The 16,599-nt window shown below is 36.1% G+C and overlaps 1 protein-coding gene across 13 annotated transcripts in view; it reads right to left on the reverse strand.

Moving 5' to 3' along the window:
- ZC3H14 (zinc finger CCCH-type containing 14) overlaps nt 1–16,599 on the reverse strand; it is a 47,269-nt gene that overhangs the window by 8,582 nt on the left and 22,088 nt on the right. For 5 of the 13 annotated variants that reach the window (XM_058292612.2, XM_004470316.4, XM_004470315.4 and 2 more), the window contains 2 exons: nt 5,075–5,149; nt 396–555 (listed from right to left, as the gene is read on the reverse strand). The exons of 2 other annotated variants lie outside the window; for them this stretch is intronic. In XM_058292612.2, coding sequence (XP_058148595.1) covers nt 396–555; nt 5,075–5,149 — 235 coding nt within the window. The remainder of the gene's footprint in view (nt 1–395; nt 556–5,074; nt 5,150–16,599) is intronic. 6 more of the 13 variants (XM_023592240.2, XM_058292621.1, XM_012529737.4 and 3 more) reach the window with 2 other exon arrangements.

The raw sequence follows: 16,599 nt of genomic DNA on the forward strand, positions 1-16,599 counted from the left end.
GCACTAATTTATCGCTATGGTTGTTCTATTATAGAATATTTATTCCATTTCCTAAAAGAAGAATCATCCTCAATCCCATCTGCTAACTCCCTGGAGAGATTTCCTGATTTTGGTCACCTGGCTTTCAAAATTTAATTTCCTGGATGTGCATAAAGATCAGAGTCTCATTTACAGAGCTAAATCATATGCTGAGTTTCTAGTTGTACATTAATGGATTTTGAACAAGAAAGATGAACTGAATATGGCTGACTATTCATGGCCCAGCTATTGAATCAATAAAAGCAGTCTACAATGGGGCTTGGGGGGTGGGGGGCTGGGCAAAGCTGGGAACTAAAGGTCAACCTGCACTATCTAATCAAGACAAATTAGCTACACAAGAAAAAGAAACCATCTACCGTGTCTGCATAAGGTGTCCTGATAGTACCCGCAGGGTATCTGCAGTCTTCATCCCCGACTCTTGGTTTGGTGCCACTACTACTTCCTCAGACAGCTTTGGCTTCTTCAGAATAAATGATCTTGTGTCTGCATGGACCATGGATTCCATGTCATAGTAATCTGAGCCAAAAAAATTGGCCACAAATGTTTACTTCTGAATATACCTTGCATTCCCAATATCACACAATGTGAGAAGAATGTCAATCTTTTATATATTTGTAATTATTTTCAAAGGAAAATAACAATTGGTTCTACTCAGGAAAAGGCTGACAAACATCTTTTCAAGGAACTCAAGTATTCCTTTCCTCATATGTGACACTGCCAGTTTATTCTAATTAACGTTCCCTACCTACAATACAAAAAGGTTCTTAGGTGATGCATCTAATGGAATATTAATAATACACACTGAACTTTAAGTATGACAATCTTTTCTAAAAACATAGAGTATTTAAGAGTCCTGAAGCACCCTAGAATTATGATACACAAACTGTTTAGCTAGGTTCTAAAATCTGTTTTGTTTATTTTGCATAGACCCACTTACAAAGGCTACCTCTTGATGAAATAAATTCAACTGATAAATTTCTACCTGGTTATATGTAGAGGACTAGTTGGAAAGGGATTTTCAAGATGCATGGGCATTTAAAAAAATATAACAAGGAAAACACTGACTTTCAATGCAAATAACCACATTTGACATCACCTGCAATATGCTTTCCAGGCCTGACTATTTTATGAAATATGCCAAGACGTGCAATCTGGGATGGACATGGCTGACTTATCTATATGCCGTAACTGACAAAAGTTACTGAGCTGCACTTCTTTGAAAGTTAACAGCAAAACCACAGGAATAAAAAGTCACAAAATTCATTTATGTTCATTCATTAAACAAATATTTACTGCATACCTGACTGCACTGTGCTACGCACATGAAGAAGAAAAAAACCCAAAAAAATAGACGTATACACAATTTCAGAACAGCATGATCCAAAAGGTGACTCAAAAGGGGTATGAACAACATGTTTAAAGAGTACAAAGGAAGCTACTCAGGCTGGGAAATTAAGGAAAAGCTTATTGAGGATGGAACATCTGAAGGAGGTATTAAAGGAATAAACTAGGAGGGAAAAGAGAGAGGTGGAGGATAAACAGCATTTCAGGCAGAGGAAACTGCATGCGGAAAGCCAGGGGCTTTCATGAGGCACAAAGAATGTGAGTAATGGTGAGAAATGTAGTGTGGCTGGAGGAGGGAGGGTGTTGGGGGAGAGGGGAATCAGCAGTTAAGGGCAGGGGGGGCCGAGACATATAATGAAGGACCTGCTATGTTTCAATGGGTTTGGATTTTGGACAAGAGCAGTTTCTAAAGTAGGAAAGTGATGTGATCAAATATGCTTTTAGAAAAAGGGACAGTGTTAAGAATGATTAGAGCCCTAGATCTCAGTGACAAAGCTGGTGCCCAGGGAAAAGACAGCATGGCTGAGTGAGGTGGTTCTCCAACCTTTGTCCTTCTAACACAGGTGAGAGGGAGAGAAGACACACTCCACACTCCTTGCAGCACCAGTAGTTAACATCAGTTGGAGTTTTCAACCCCCATTCCAAGGCACCCTCTTTCCCCTAGAGGGGCAGCAGAAATGGCAAAGAGATATAGACAAAGTAGGAGCGGGAAGAGAAGGAACATGAGAAGCCAGTTAGCTGGTGATTCCATTAACCAAGACAAAATACTGGAAAGGAAAAAGGACAGATTTAAAAAGGGGGAAAGGATGAAGATAAGTTCAAATTGAGATTTGTTTAGTTTGAAGAGCTCTCATGTTTAGAAGTTGAAAGTTCAGATTTGATCCTCAGAAGAGGGGGAGAAATAAGAGAAGCAGAGTCAAATGGAAGATTAAATAAGAGTGCACATATTTGATGCTGGGTATTTCTGATTGATTCCTCACACAAGATCTCCCCCTTCCTCCCATGGTAGATGACCAACCTACAACTCAGAGCTGTTAAACAATTCACTGAGGTCTCACTGTTAGCAATGTGGAGCCCAGAATGTGCTGCTGGACTGCTCCTTACCACCTGAACTTTTTGAGGTGAAGCAATTCTACTAGTTTGTATCCTGGTATAATATGGAAGAAATGAAAATAATGCTGAGGGCAGGACAAAGGGGAAAGTTAAGGGGCAGTGGAGAAGGAGAGGAGTTGATAAAGGAGAATGAAAAGGAAGGAGTAGGAGAATAAGGAGATAATAGAGTCCTGGAAATTTGGTGAAGACCAAAGGTTGAAGAAAACATGGGAACAAAGTGTCACATTACAGAGTTTAGGAAGGTGAGCAATGAAAATGGATCTTTACATTCTACACAAGCTGTCATTTCTCCAAAGTTAGTACTAGCAGCCTGGATCAAGAGGAAGCCACACAAATGAGATATTCTGGGTAAAAACCAAAGGCTGAACCCATGCATTTACTTATGTTCCCACCTCCTGAAACCCCACTAAAATGTCAATAAAGGTCCTCTGTTGGCACTGTGTTGTTTTGTTTTAAAAGTATAAACCCACAAAGAAAATAACCAGGAAAGGAGAGACAAACACATTTTATATGTAAAAACCAAAGTGAGCAGGAATAGCTTAGTAAGCCTGCAAAAGCTGAATCCTTAAGCCAATAATGAAGAAACCCAATTTGGAACACATTCTCCAAAGGCTGAAGAACTGTCAGTCCAGGGGCTCTTGGGAAGAGATGAAGAAAAGAGGGCAAAAAAAAGGACTAATTGGAATGTCTATTAAGAGCAGTTAGTCCTTCCTAAACTCTTACTCTATTTATCTGTTTTCTTTTTGACCCTTACCACACTTATTCCCCTATCTCCATACTGAAGGTATCTGGAGTGATTACAGATGTTTTCCTGTTGATCAATGCTGGAGAGGCCTATAAGTGAAGTATCATGGTCTCTGACACAAAGGTACTACACTGAAACAACCTAGAAACGTACTATTAAAATAAAAAGAAGTAGTCAGGTTTCCTAATAACTTTGCCCAATTCATACATTATCTCTTGGAAAAAACTGGAGCTTTAGATTCTTGAAAGGATAAATCAGAGGTACCAGTCTTGTTGAAGGAAGAAGCATCACATGAAAGTGGGGATGAGAGGATGTAAATAAACATTACATTAATAATGTTCCCCACTTAGCTCCTAGAACCCTGGTAGCCAAGCCATTATTTGAAAGGTCCTTCTTCGGAGATGCTGACCAACCTAAGAGCAAAGGCCTGATTTTACTGGATAACCAAGACAAATCCTCTCCACTGCAGAATCAACATTCAAATTTAAGCCCAGAGCCCCACCCTCCTCCCATTCATGAACCCAGTCAACTTTCTGATGATCTTCTCTTAAATATAAGACAACCAAAGATCCCTAGACATCTGAGGCAAACCTCTATCATGAAAGACGGTGATCAAGACAAACAGAAATAACTTGGAGATAAGACCAAGGAGGTAGGGAAAAACTAAAAAACTATTTCTCTGAAATAAAAGACAGTATTACACATCCATGACACGAAATTAGTATAATTTTTTTTAAATGCAAAAACAAAAGGGCTCAGAAATAAAACATGATATAAAGTAAGCAAATAACTGCAGCCATTCATAAAAAACCTCAAAGAACTTCTTGATGCTTCAAACTATAAAGACACCTTGGATAAAAATAAAAACTAAATTTGAGAGACAAAAAAAGAACGGGCAAGAACTAATGAGGTAAACATATGCAGACCATAGCCGCCAAACTTTTTGAAAACATTCCTATGCAGAAAGCAGGATGGAGATGAGAAGGCAATGTCAAGGATGGAGAACAGATACTTTTAGAGGCAGAAGGGAAAAGCCAGAGTGGCAACGTTAGGATATTCATCAAACGGGTAGGAACTGGCATGTGCATGAGGGGTGCCTTTCTCTGAGGCAGAAGGCCAAGGAAGGGCCAGGGAATGCAGTCAACTGACTGTGGTGGCCTAACTGAGGGGGGGTGGGAATCAGGAAGGGGTTAAAGGACTCAGCTTCAACAAAGATTTCTCACTTTAAGATCTGGGTATCATTCGTTAAAGAGGACATTTATGGGGCATACAATGGGCAGGGCTGGGCAAAGGAGAGAGCTAAATAAAGCACCAAGGCCAATTGCCAAGAAGTTCATGGTATGTGTGTCTATGCCTTTTGGGAGCAGACAAAACAGGTAAACAATTTCGTTACAGTGGTTCCAAGAAAGCAAGTTCTAGGGTATGGCCCTGGTGATGAAATTCTTAACTAAGAATAAGGGTCACTAGATAGAAGACTGTACAGAGAGGATGCTAAAGCAGATCAGAGCAAAGGCAAGACCTGGGCAGATAAGGAAAGAGTAAGTTAGGGACTCAAGTCATCCTGCAGAGGAGAAGAGAGGAGAAGAGTGAGCAGCCAATAGATGCCACGGACCTGGAAGGGCATCAACTTAAGGAAATTTTTGAATGAGGCAAAAAATACACACATAACAGGATGAAAATGCAAACCTTGTATTCTTGCCCTAAAATATTTTCACAGATCTAAATATACCATCTCAGGGCACAATCTGAGAGCTTCAAGACACATTAAACAAAGTGTAAGGAATGGAAATAGCAACTGAAAACTGCTAAACTACAATGAAGATTATTACCAACCTTGACTGATCTGCAGAGTTTCTGCCATTACTGGGTCAATTTGCAGTCGGGAAAACAATTGTCTCTGTTGAGCTCCTACAATATAAATTTCAGAAGTTCACTAAACTTAAAAATAATACCAGTATGTGTGTTTTCCAGAACTTAGGCCAAATATAATCTTTCTAGGATCTTAATTCAAAGTCTTAAAATAAAGTTCCAACAATACAATTTAATAATATTTACAAAACAAGGCATATCCTCTGAGATAAAAAGCTGTACTCAGTTAATCCAAAAATGGCAATGTAGGACACTCTGGCTCTCCCACTATCCAGAAGCCAGTTTTCCTGGATTGGAGGTAAAGTCTGGGGATAAAGGGGAAAAGGTAGAAAAGGGGGAGGTACCTGGTAAACCTGAAGCTCACACTATGGAAGATAGACCATGGAGAGCTGCAAGATAAACATAGCGAACACCTCCCTCCATAACCTGGGCTCTCCTAGTTACAATTCAATCCCCATGCCCTGATCTTTTAAGATAATGAAACATGTAAGAATTGAAAAACAAAACACTCCAGAATTATGTGATAATGGAATTCCCAAAGGCAAATTATGTGCTTGGATGGACGCAAAGAGAACAATAAACTAGTAAAATGACACTCAGCTCTGCAGTACAGATAACTGTTTGGATTTCCTATAAGATGTTCAAGCTGTAGTATTTATTATTTCTTAAGAAGGTTCACAATTTTCTTATAGTTAGGGCAAAACAAAACCTAGAACTGATTTTCTCTGTCTTCGAAGTTTCCAAACTCTTAACAGATTCAATGGTAAGCTACTTGAGGGATGGGAGAATGTCAAATCTCTCTGCAACCCTCATAGTACTTAGCACCCACCTGGTGATTTAAAACAAAAGTGTTACACGTAGTGTACAAAGGGATGTACTTGATAGGGTTCAAAATACTGAAATATTAGTAAGATGCCAGCATGCTAATTTTTTAGTAAAGCCGCAGCCAGTGGTTTCACAAATAAAGACTATTTTTGTTCACTCAGTGCAAACTTTTAAAAGTCAGCAATCTCCTAGAACCAAGTTTCAATAAAGTATTTTTAAATTTTAAAAACTATACATAATTTGAAAATGTTCAGCTACTACTTTTTTTAAACACATAAGTTATATTACAATACTCTCTTTATTGGTGTACCAAAAGGATAAAGAGACATGATGACTGCCTTCAAGAATTAGCATTGCAAAAACACACCACAAAGCCTAAGAAGCAGACATGAAACTCATGTCATTTTTATTTCTGTGAGACTGGGGGGGGAAACAGACACATTAAGTTCAACGAAGAATGTTCTTCTAGTTCAAATACTATGATATGTCTCCCTAACAGAAAAAGTGAATTATGAAAGAATTAGAACACTTTAATATAATTTCACTCAGACAGATACACGAACAAGGACCATTCTGTTACACTTCAGGTTCTGCTTTACCTCTCTCTATCCTCATCTATCATTTTCAAAACATTATCTGAATCCATTAAATTATTCCACCCATTAAAAAGGATGGAATTCTGATGGCTTTTAGATTAAATTATGTAAAGCCTGAATTTGTCATTAAGGTCCAGGAAAATTTCAAACCCATACCAGAGCCACGATCAAGTTGCATGGAAGGATACCAGGGCAAGGGATGAATACCTAGAAAATACTGTATACTAAGAGTTTACCTTTCTCAATGTTTCTAAGGAAGCCAATTATTTTTATATCAGTAGTCCTTGATTGTGAGTCAAAATCAAGTTCCTCTTGAAGATTTTCAAACTGTCTGTTGCAATCAGATGCTGATGTTGAATATTCATTCATTTTAACCTCCAAAGATGAAATTTTTGCTTCATTCTGTGACACTCTAACATTCAGATCAAAAAGATTTGCTTCTACTGTCAAAACTGCTGCCTTCATACCTTTAATTTCATTGATATCAGTTGATATTTTCCTTAAAAGATGTGAAATATTGTCTAGCTCATTCAGTGAACAAGAGGAACTTGTTACAGAACCTAAATCAACTGGTCCCGGTGAGAAGAAAATGGGTAAAGAAGGTGACTGAAACCTCGAAGACATTTTCATAAAATTATCTCCTTTAATATTTGGTAATTTTTCTTTCACGACCCATTAAATTGTTTTAAAAGTAAAAGCAGTGATCAAGGCTGTTACCTTAAGAATTACTTATCAAGGATGTTACCTTAAAAAGTATTGAACAACACCTTAAAACCTATAATTAAAAAGATAGGATTGTACGTTTCTGGAGTCAGAACTAAAAGTAAATTTGAAAATGCTAAACAAACCAGACAAATTTTCTCTTCACTACAACTAAGAAGCCCTAGTACATGGTCCCCTATATCTTGAGTCCTACTTACAGCTCCTTTCCGAACAATAAACCCTATTATTACCTACAAAAAATAATCCTAGCTCCTGATTGGTTGAAAACAGACATGTGATACATGAAGAATTTTCTATTATTTACCTCATAAGACAGGAACACTGAAGAGGTAAACCATAAATGAAGCAATATAACATTAACTACTTTAACTATACAAATGAATACAATGTGAATTTGACATGCTTTCCTTTCATCTACTAAAACATAATTTTCAGGCTTCAGATTTTTATCTAGTATCTTGGATTTCATTTCCCCTTGGAAAGTACAGGCGCGTACTTGACATTTCCTTTGTAGGGAAGAGGGTAGTGAAGGTGGTTTGACCCATGATCACAGACTAATCCATTAGAAAATATATGTGGTAATAATTGAATTCAAGTTTACTGATAAAAGATGATGTGAATTTAATGATTTTAAGGATAGAGGACATAAGCACTTGGCTATTGGCCTGGTCATAATAGACTCTTACCAGATTTAAGATTTATAAATATTTTCTCCTGTTCTGTAGCTTGTCCTTTCATTTTCCTGATAGCATCCTCTGAACCATAAGCTTTTAATTTTGATGCCCAATTTATCTTTCTTTTGTTGCTTGTGCTTTTGGTGTCATCTTAGAAAGCACTGCCTAATTCAAGGTCACAAAGATTTATATCAACTTTTTCTTCTAAGGATTTTATAGATTTTGCTTTTAAATTTAAGCCTTTGATCCATTTTGAGTTAATTTTTAGATACTGAGTGAGGTAGGGGGTCCAACCTTTTTTTGCACGTGGATATCCAGTTGTCCCAGCATCATTTGTTGAAAGACTATTCTTTCCCCCACTGAATTGTCTTGACACCCTTGTCAAAGTCATTTGAACAAAGACACATCAGTCTCTCAGTTCCATTCCAGTAATCTATCCAGTGTCTATTCTTATGCCAGTACCACAGTTTTGATTCCTGTAGTTTTATAAGTTTTGAAATTGGGAAGTGCAAGCCCTCCAATTTTGTTCTTATTTTTCAATACTGTTTTGGCTAGTCTAAATTTTTTGCATTTCTATAAGAATTTTAGGATCAGCTTGTTAATTTATGCATAAAAGTCAGCTGGGATTCTGACAGTTTGACTTGAGTCTATAAAACAATTTCAAGAGTATTACCATCTTAATAATAAAGTATTCCAATTTACAAACAAGAATATCTTTCCACAGCTTTAGTTTAAGAAAGATTTTTAATTTGGTTTATTCCCCAAGCAAAAAATAAATCATGTAAAAAGTAAAGATGCAAGTTCATGGACCCCACTCCCCAGAGCCTCTTCAAAAGAATACTAATAAAGAGTTATAGCCTTTGGTTTCCCAGTTAAATAGATGTTGCTCAGAATTATGGAAAAAAGAGAAAGTTAAGTTTTGGAATTTATATAAGATTCTTTATTCATTTCTTTACTGTATCTGAAAATTAATCTAATTTTTCAAAAATTTTAGATGAAGAATAACTTGAAAAATTTACAACAAAGGTTTTGGATTCACATAGAATTTTGACATCTGTATGTAACATTAAAGAAAAGCCTTTTCAGCAGAACATTCTCAGTCAAGAAGCACCTGGAAAACAGTTGGCTCACTAGAGGGCAGTAAACACAACTTCGATTCAGCTGCAGACAGATTTGTCAGGATGCTATCCCAACAACCACTGCAGAGTCACAGACAGTGGCTTAGTCCAGGATGACAGAGGCAGAGGTGATGAGCGGGGATAAATTCCGCATATATTCAGAAGGTAGAGGCTACCAGGATTTCTAAAGGTGGAAAGAATGGAAGAGAGAGAGAGGGAGGTAGCAGAGTTAGAGAAGGAGTAGGGAGGGAGGGTAGAAGGGAAAGAAGAGTGGCCATAAGTTCAAAAGAAAGTGGCATTAGGTAAACTGAAAAGAAAGGTAGAGGAGCCATTAACTAAAATGAGCAAGACTGCAGAGGAAAAGCAGATTGGAAAGGAAGATTCAAAGTTGGATTTCAGATGAATCTGACATGTTTTATTATATATCCAAGAAAAACTATAGAATAAGCAGTTGGATAGGAATTAGGAATTAAGGGGCAAGTTCCAGCCTGGAAATATAAATTTGGGAGACAACAGTGCAGAGATGATATTTAAAGCCCTGAATCTGGAAGATAACAATCAAAGGGCCATCCAAACTGTGTTTGGAAGGATAAGCAAAAATGACTACAAAGAAAGTGAAGCAGAAAATGGTTGTGAATGGTATACCCACTGACATACCTTTAAAAGATAAAACTTAAAAACTAGTTTAAAAAAAGTTCCCTTCTAAAGAACCTGAGTAAATTATGTTGGGAGAGTCTAGACAGCTAGTTCCTGGGAGTGGTAGTATCTCTAGGGAAAATCCTATGTCATTGGAAGGCCCACAGCATAACTGCAGCTTCTTGCCTGCTCTGTTTAAATCTAAGCCTGCTTTCAGTAAAGCTTAGCTCAACCAACATCACAACTTTAGGTGAGCCTTTGTACTACCTTTTCATAAACTAGGAACCGTTTATCTGCAAAACATTTTTTAATAAAAACCTGCAAATTAAAGGGACAAAAAAGCAAACAAAAACAAGACTCTAAAAAAGACTATGAAGTGGGGGACAAAGGAATTTTTAGAAAAGAAAAAAAAAAACCTCTACTTAGGATCTTCAAATTTGAGGTGACACTGTATCTACAAAACAAGACACAATGAAAAATAGAACAAGAAAGAGCTTGTGTTGGGAAACGGACGTTGGCCCAGTGGTTAGGGCGTCCGTCTACCATATGGGAGGTCCGCGGTTCAAACCCCGGGCCTCCTTGACCCGTGTGGAGCTGGCCATGCGCAGCGCTGATGCGCGCAAGGAGTGCCTTGCCACGCAAGGGTGTCCCCCGTGTGGGGGAGCCCCACGCGCAAGGAGTGCGCCCGTTGAGGAAAGCCGCCCAGCGTGAAAAGAACGAGCAGCCTGCCCAGGAATGGCGCCACCCACACTTCCCGTGCCGCTGACGACAACAGAAGCGGACAAAGAAACAAGACGCAGCAAATAGACACCAAGAACAGACAACCAGGGGAGGGGGGGAAATTAAATAAAATAAATAAATCTTTAAAAAAAAAAAAAAAAGAAAGAGCTTGTGGAAATTAAAAATATGCTTCCCTATATAAAAAATAATTCAACAGAAGAGCTAAAGACAAAGTCAAGAAAATAGTCCACGGAGTAAAAAAGATCAAGTAGACATGAGGAGAGATCAATCTAGGAAGTCTATCATTCAATTAACATAATTCAAAAAAGAAACCAGAGAAGAAATTCTTAATGCAAGAAAACTTCCCAGACTTAAGGGAATTCAAATTAAAAGGATTTACAAGATTTCCAGCCAAAATATGACTAGCACCTATACAGAGCACAGTGAAATTTCAGAACACCAAAAACAAAGCCTCAAAATTTCCATAGTTAAGTCCATTAAAGGGGAAAATAATAGTCTCCTGCAACAAATGGTGCTGGGACAACTGAAAACTCACAATGCAAAAGAATGAATGTGGACACCTCTCCCTTACCTCTCACCATATTAATGCAAAATGGATCAATGACCTAAATATAAGAACTATTACTATAAAACTCTTACAAGAAAGCAGAGAAATATTTTCAAGACCTAATATAGTAGGCAATGGATTTTTAGATTTTAAACCAAAAGTGCAAGAAATTAAAGACAAAATGGATTTCACAAAAATTAAAACCTTTTGTGCAAAGAATATTATCAAGAAAGTAAAAGGACACACTCACTATAGAATGGGAGAAAATATTTGGAAACCATATATCTGATGAAGAATATAGAAAGAACTCCTATAACAAAAAAATAATTAAAAAAAAAAATGGGTCAAGGATTTGAATAGACATTTCTCCAAAGAAAATATTCAAATCACCAGTAAATGTATGAAAAAATGTTTGACGTTATTAGCCATTAAAGAAATGCTAATTAAACTACAGTGAGATACTACTTCACACCCACTAGGACAGCTATTATTTAAAAACCTGGAAATAACAAGTGTTGATGAGGATAGAGAGACATAAGAACCCCCATATATTGTTGGTGGAAATGTGACATGGTTCAGCCACTGTGGAAAACAGTTTGAAGGCTCCTCAGAAAGTTAAACACAGAATTACCATATGACCAGGTAATCCCTCTTCTAGGTATTTACCCAAAAGAATTGAAAGCAGCGACTGAGATAGTTGTACACCAATGTTCACAGCAGCATTATTCACAATAGCTGAAAGGTAGAAGCAACCCAAGTGTCCATCCACAGATGAATGAACAAAATATGATAGAATATACAATGAAATACTACTCAGCTGTAAAAAGGAATGAAGTTCTGATTTATGTAACAACATGAATGAACCTTGAAGACATCATGTTGAGTGAAATAAGCCAGGCACAAGAGGATACTGTCTGGTTTCACTTATGAAATAATTCACAGAGACATAAAGTAGATTATTACTTAATGGGTACAGAGTTTCTGTTAGGGGTGATGAAAAATTTTGGTAATGGACGGTGGCGTTGGTAGCATTACACTGTGAATGTAATTAACACCACTGAATTGCACAATTGAAAATGGCTAAAATTTTGGGGTATATACCCAAAAAAATTGAAAGCCAGATCTCAGAGAGGTATTTGTATACCAATATTCATCACGGCATTATTCAGAACAGCCAAAAGTTGGAAGCAACCCAAGTGTCCATCAGATGACTGGATAACAAAAAGTGGTATATCCATACAATGGAAAATTATTCAGCTATAAAAAGAAAAGTGAAGCTCTGATACAAGCCACAATATGGATGAACCTTGAAGACAGCATGTTGAGTGAAATAAGCCAGACGCAAAAGGGCAAATATTGTATGCTTTCTCTTAAATGAAATACTTTGAATAAGAAAATTCACTGAGACAGAGAACAGAACAGTGGTTCCCAGGAGGGAGAAATAAGCAGTTACTGCTAAATGAGTAAGAATTTTGGCATGGGATAATGAAAATAGTCTGGAAATAGTGAAAGTTATACAAGTATCATCAATGTACTTAATGTCAAAGAACTGTACTTAAAATGATTAAAATGATTTTTATGCTATGCATATTTTACTACAATTAAAGTTTTTTAAAAGTAAAAACACAAAAAGTTTCCGGGGGGGTGGGGGGGGGGAGGAGAAACGGGTATTATACAGTGGAATAAGAATCAGTCAACAAACTTCTCAGCAGCAACACTGGAAGCCTAACAATAATAAAGCAATGTCTTCAAAGTTCTGAGGAAAACTATTTCAACTGAGAATTGGTTACTTAGTATCAATCAAGTAAAACAATATCTTTAGATTCCCAAGGACCTGGAAAATTTAATTCTTAACACTTTTTCTTAAAAAGTTTCTTTATACTGGGCTCACAAAACAGAAGAATATAAAGAGAAGGCAACATGGATTTTAGGAATTAGGTAAATCCAGGTAAGGAATAAATCCTGGTATGACAGCCTTCAACCAGGCCTCAAGAGCAACAAGTCAGATTAGCAAAGGAAGACAGAGGGCTTCAGAAGGAAGGTAACTTAAAAAAAAAGGGTGGACCCAAAAACACTAGTAGTATAAAATGATAGACCTTTTAGGGTATACAGATAGGCAATGCAAGAAGGAAAAAACAAAACAATTGTGAACTTAAGGAGAACAAAACAGAAAGAGAGGGGAAAAAAATAAAAACAACAGGATCCCTAAACAAAAAACTATACAAGAAAGAAAATGCAAATTTACCTTTGTAATAAATTATATCTATATAGTCTTAACAGTATAAATGCTGTTTACTGTTCTGAATTTTTAAAGTCAATCTAAAGACAAAATACAGTACAATAAAATGTAAATTTGACCAGTTAGACAAAATAAATGTACAGATGACAGACTTTTAGAAGGTAGGAATGAAGAAGGAGGTGGATAAATATTCCTATCTTTTGGGAGTCAAATATACTGAAATTAGGAAGTTAAAATATACTGAAATACAATTAATCCAACAAAAATACTTAGCTATATTGCTTAAAATTACAAAAGCAACCAATAAGTGACCTAAAAAAAGCAATTTCACTCAAGGCAGAAAAAGGTGTAAATGAGTTAGATAATGATACATTGTAGCAACAAAAAGTCAAACAGATACTATCTATGGTTGGTGACTGAAGAAATAGTGGTATATAAGCTTATTTTTACAAACATGGAGAGAATTAAGGAAAATTAAAAACAGAAACAGTAAAAAAGTGGTAGCCTCTGGGGTATGGGACTGGAATGGAGAAGGAAGGAGAAAGGAATGCTGCTTTTTATTTGAAATCTTTGTATACTACACCTTCATTATTTTTCTTAATCTATCAGCATGTATTACAATTATTTCTTTTTCCAAATTTTCTATGATACACATATAATTCATAATGTAAAATACTTTATTTTAAATGTCTGTGATTCTTTTCTTACAACATATATCAAACAGGAAAAATAAAAATCCATGCCTAGACACATCGTAGTGAAACTGGAGAACATCAAAGACAAAGAGAAGATCTTGAAAGCAGCCAGAGAGAAAGGACAGATCACCTACAAAGGAACGACACACAATTAGAATGAGAGAAATCCACTCAACAAAAATGGAAGCCAGAAGACAGTGGAATAATATATATAAGATGTTCAGAACAAATGACTGTTTTTAACTCACATTTGGGTTTCTGGCAAAAAAACTAACGCACAAAAAGGAAAATAAAACACTCAGATTTTAGACTATTAGAAAATTTTTACCATCAAAAGACCTGTACTAAAGAAACTTCTAAAGAATATACTTGAAAAATACTTCAAAACACTGGAAAATGATATCCAAGCAGCATTCAGAGATGTGAGACTAAAATAACAAATACATAGGTAAATCTGAACATTGCCTGGATAAATAATAATAGTGGTGTCCAAACTATGCAGTTAAAATAAAAATCAAATTTAAATGTTGGAAACAATGTTAGGAGAGTAAAGACTGAAGCTAAGACATTCTAAAGTCCTATTACTGTTTGGGAATGGGGGCAGGACATTAATTTTTAGACCATTAAATGTGCACAGGAAAGTTGCAAGGGTAACAATTAAAAGAACAGAAATGTAATATTTAAACTGCAAACTAGTCAAAAAAATGTAGAATGGGGTAACTGACAATAACAATTTAATCTACAAAGAGGTAAAAGAGAAAAAAGAAAACAGAAACTCAAATACAAATCAAAAAAGATGCTAGCCCAACATACCAGTAATTCTAATAAATGCAAATGGTCTAAATTCTCTAATAAAAGGCAAACCCTTAGAAGACCAGATTATAAAAATAAAATCTGACTTTATGATGTTTAAGAGAGATATATACACCTCAAGCTCAAGGGCAGAGAAGACTGAAAATAAAGGCCTGGAGAAAAGATGTATGAGACAAATACTAACAAAATACTACATTAATATCAGTCAAAACCAACTTTGTGATAAAAGCATCATTTGTCTTAGAGGGTCACAAATAAAAGGTTTAATTCACCAGAAAAATGTAACAATTTAAAGTATGTATGCACCCAGTATAATAGGCACAAAATAAATAAAGCAAGGTCAAGATTTGAACACGACTGTCCAGCTTTTTCTATTGAATGCATGCAAAATTCTCAATTCAATAATTCAAATCCACTGGTTTCTAAATGTACACAGAACAAGTACAAAATTGATATACACTAAGCAAGTCTTAACAATTACCAAAGAATATGTATTATACAGACCACACTACCTGACCACAATGTAGTTAAGCCAGGAGTATATAATAAAAGATTAAAAAACAAGCAAAACCTCCATATAGTGTCAATTAAAAATAATTTCAGGGAGCCAATGTGGCTCAGTGGTTTAGTGCTGGTTTCCCACATATGAGGTCTCAGATTCAATTCCCAGCCCTGGTGGTACCACAAAAAAAAAAAAAAAAAAATTCAAATAACTCATGGGTCAAAGATGAAAATTGAAATTAAAAAGCATTTAGAATGATAAAAACATCAAAACTTGTGATATGCAGCAAAAGAAGTAGATCAAGGAAAAATCATACTTTAAATGGTTACTTTTGAAAAGAAGGCAGGCTAACATAAGTTAGAAAAATATAGAAGGATACATTAGAAAATAAGGGCAGAAATCAATGAAATAGAAAACAAAGAAACTAAAAGGGAACCAATAAAGCTAGACTGTTGATACATTTTTTAAAAGACTGACAAAATAAACTTCTGGTGACAGACTGACCCAAGACACAGAGAATAAAAGCACAAATAAGAGGGGGATTGCCTACTAAAAAACTCAAAAGCTGGAGAAATAAGAGAATACTATCAACAACTAATGCCAATATATTTGAATACTTAGATTTTAAAAGCCTGACACAGACGAAGCTGTAAGAAAGTTAGCAAAGTATGTTAATAGATAATGGTTGCTTTCAGAGTGTTTCTTTGCACTTGTGAACATATGAAGCAAGTAAGAGTATTAAGAGTCCTCATAAAATAGTTGGTAACATTTCAATTCTTTTAACCCTTTCATTTTAAAACAAAACACTAATGAACCATAAAAAACAAAAATATAGCTTAATGAATCCATATAAGGCAAAAACCCTTTTAACTACCACCCATGCCAAGAAACAGAACTTTTTTCAGACACCCCAGAAGCTTCTCCATGTACCCATACCAATCACAGTCCTCTCTGAAAGCAACCCTTTTGACTTTTTATATAATGACTTGAGCTTCTTTATGCCTTTATCGTGTAAGTATGCACCTCTAAATATTATAGCTTAACTTTGCCCCTTTTATTTCAATTTTATTTCAAATTGCACACTACATGTTCTTCTGCCCTTTGTATTTTCTAAAAGCTGACTGCTGGATCCAGAGGTTTGATCACTCAGGTTCAAATCCTTTGGCAAAATTAAGGCAGCATTTTGTTCTTTCACCAGGAGTCACAAAACAGTCTTTTTTTTTTCTTTTTTGAGGGATGGGGGATTGAACCCAGGACCTCAAATGTGGGAAGCCAGCACTCAACTACTGAGCCACATCAGCCTCCCTGAGGTGGTTTTTCATTTGTTTTGCTTGTTGTTTGTTTCTTTTTTTTCAGGAGGCACTGGAAACGAACCTGGAC

Source organism: Dasypus novemcinctus, chromosome 3 (genome assembly GCF_030445035.2).
Source record: "Dasypus novemcinctus isolate mDasNov1 chromosome 3, mDasNov1.1.hap2, whole genome shotgun sequence".
NCBI lineage: Eukaryota > Metazoa > Chordata > Mammalia > Cingulata > Dasypodidae > Dasypus > Dasypus novemcinctus.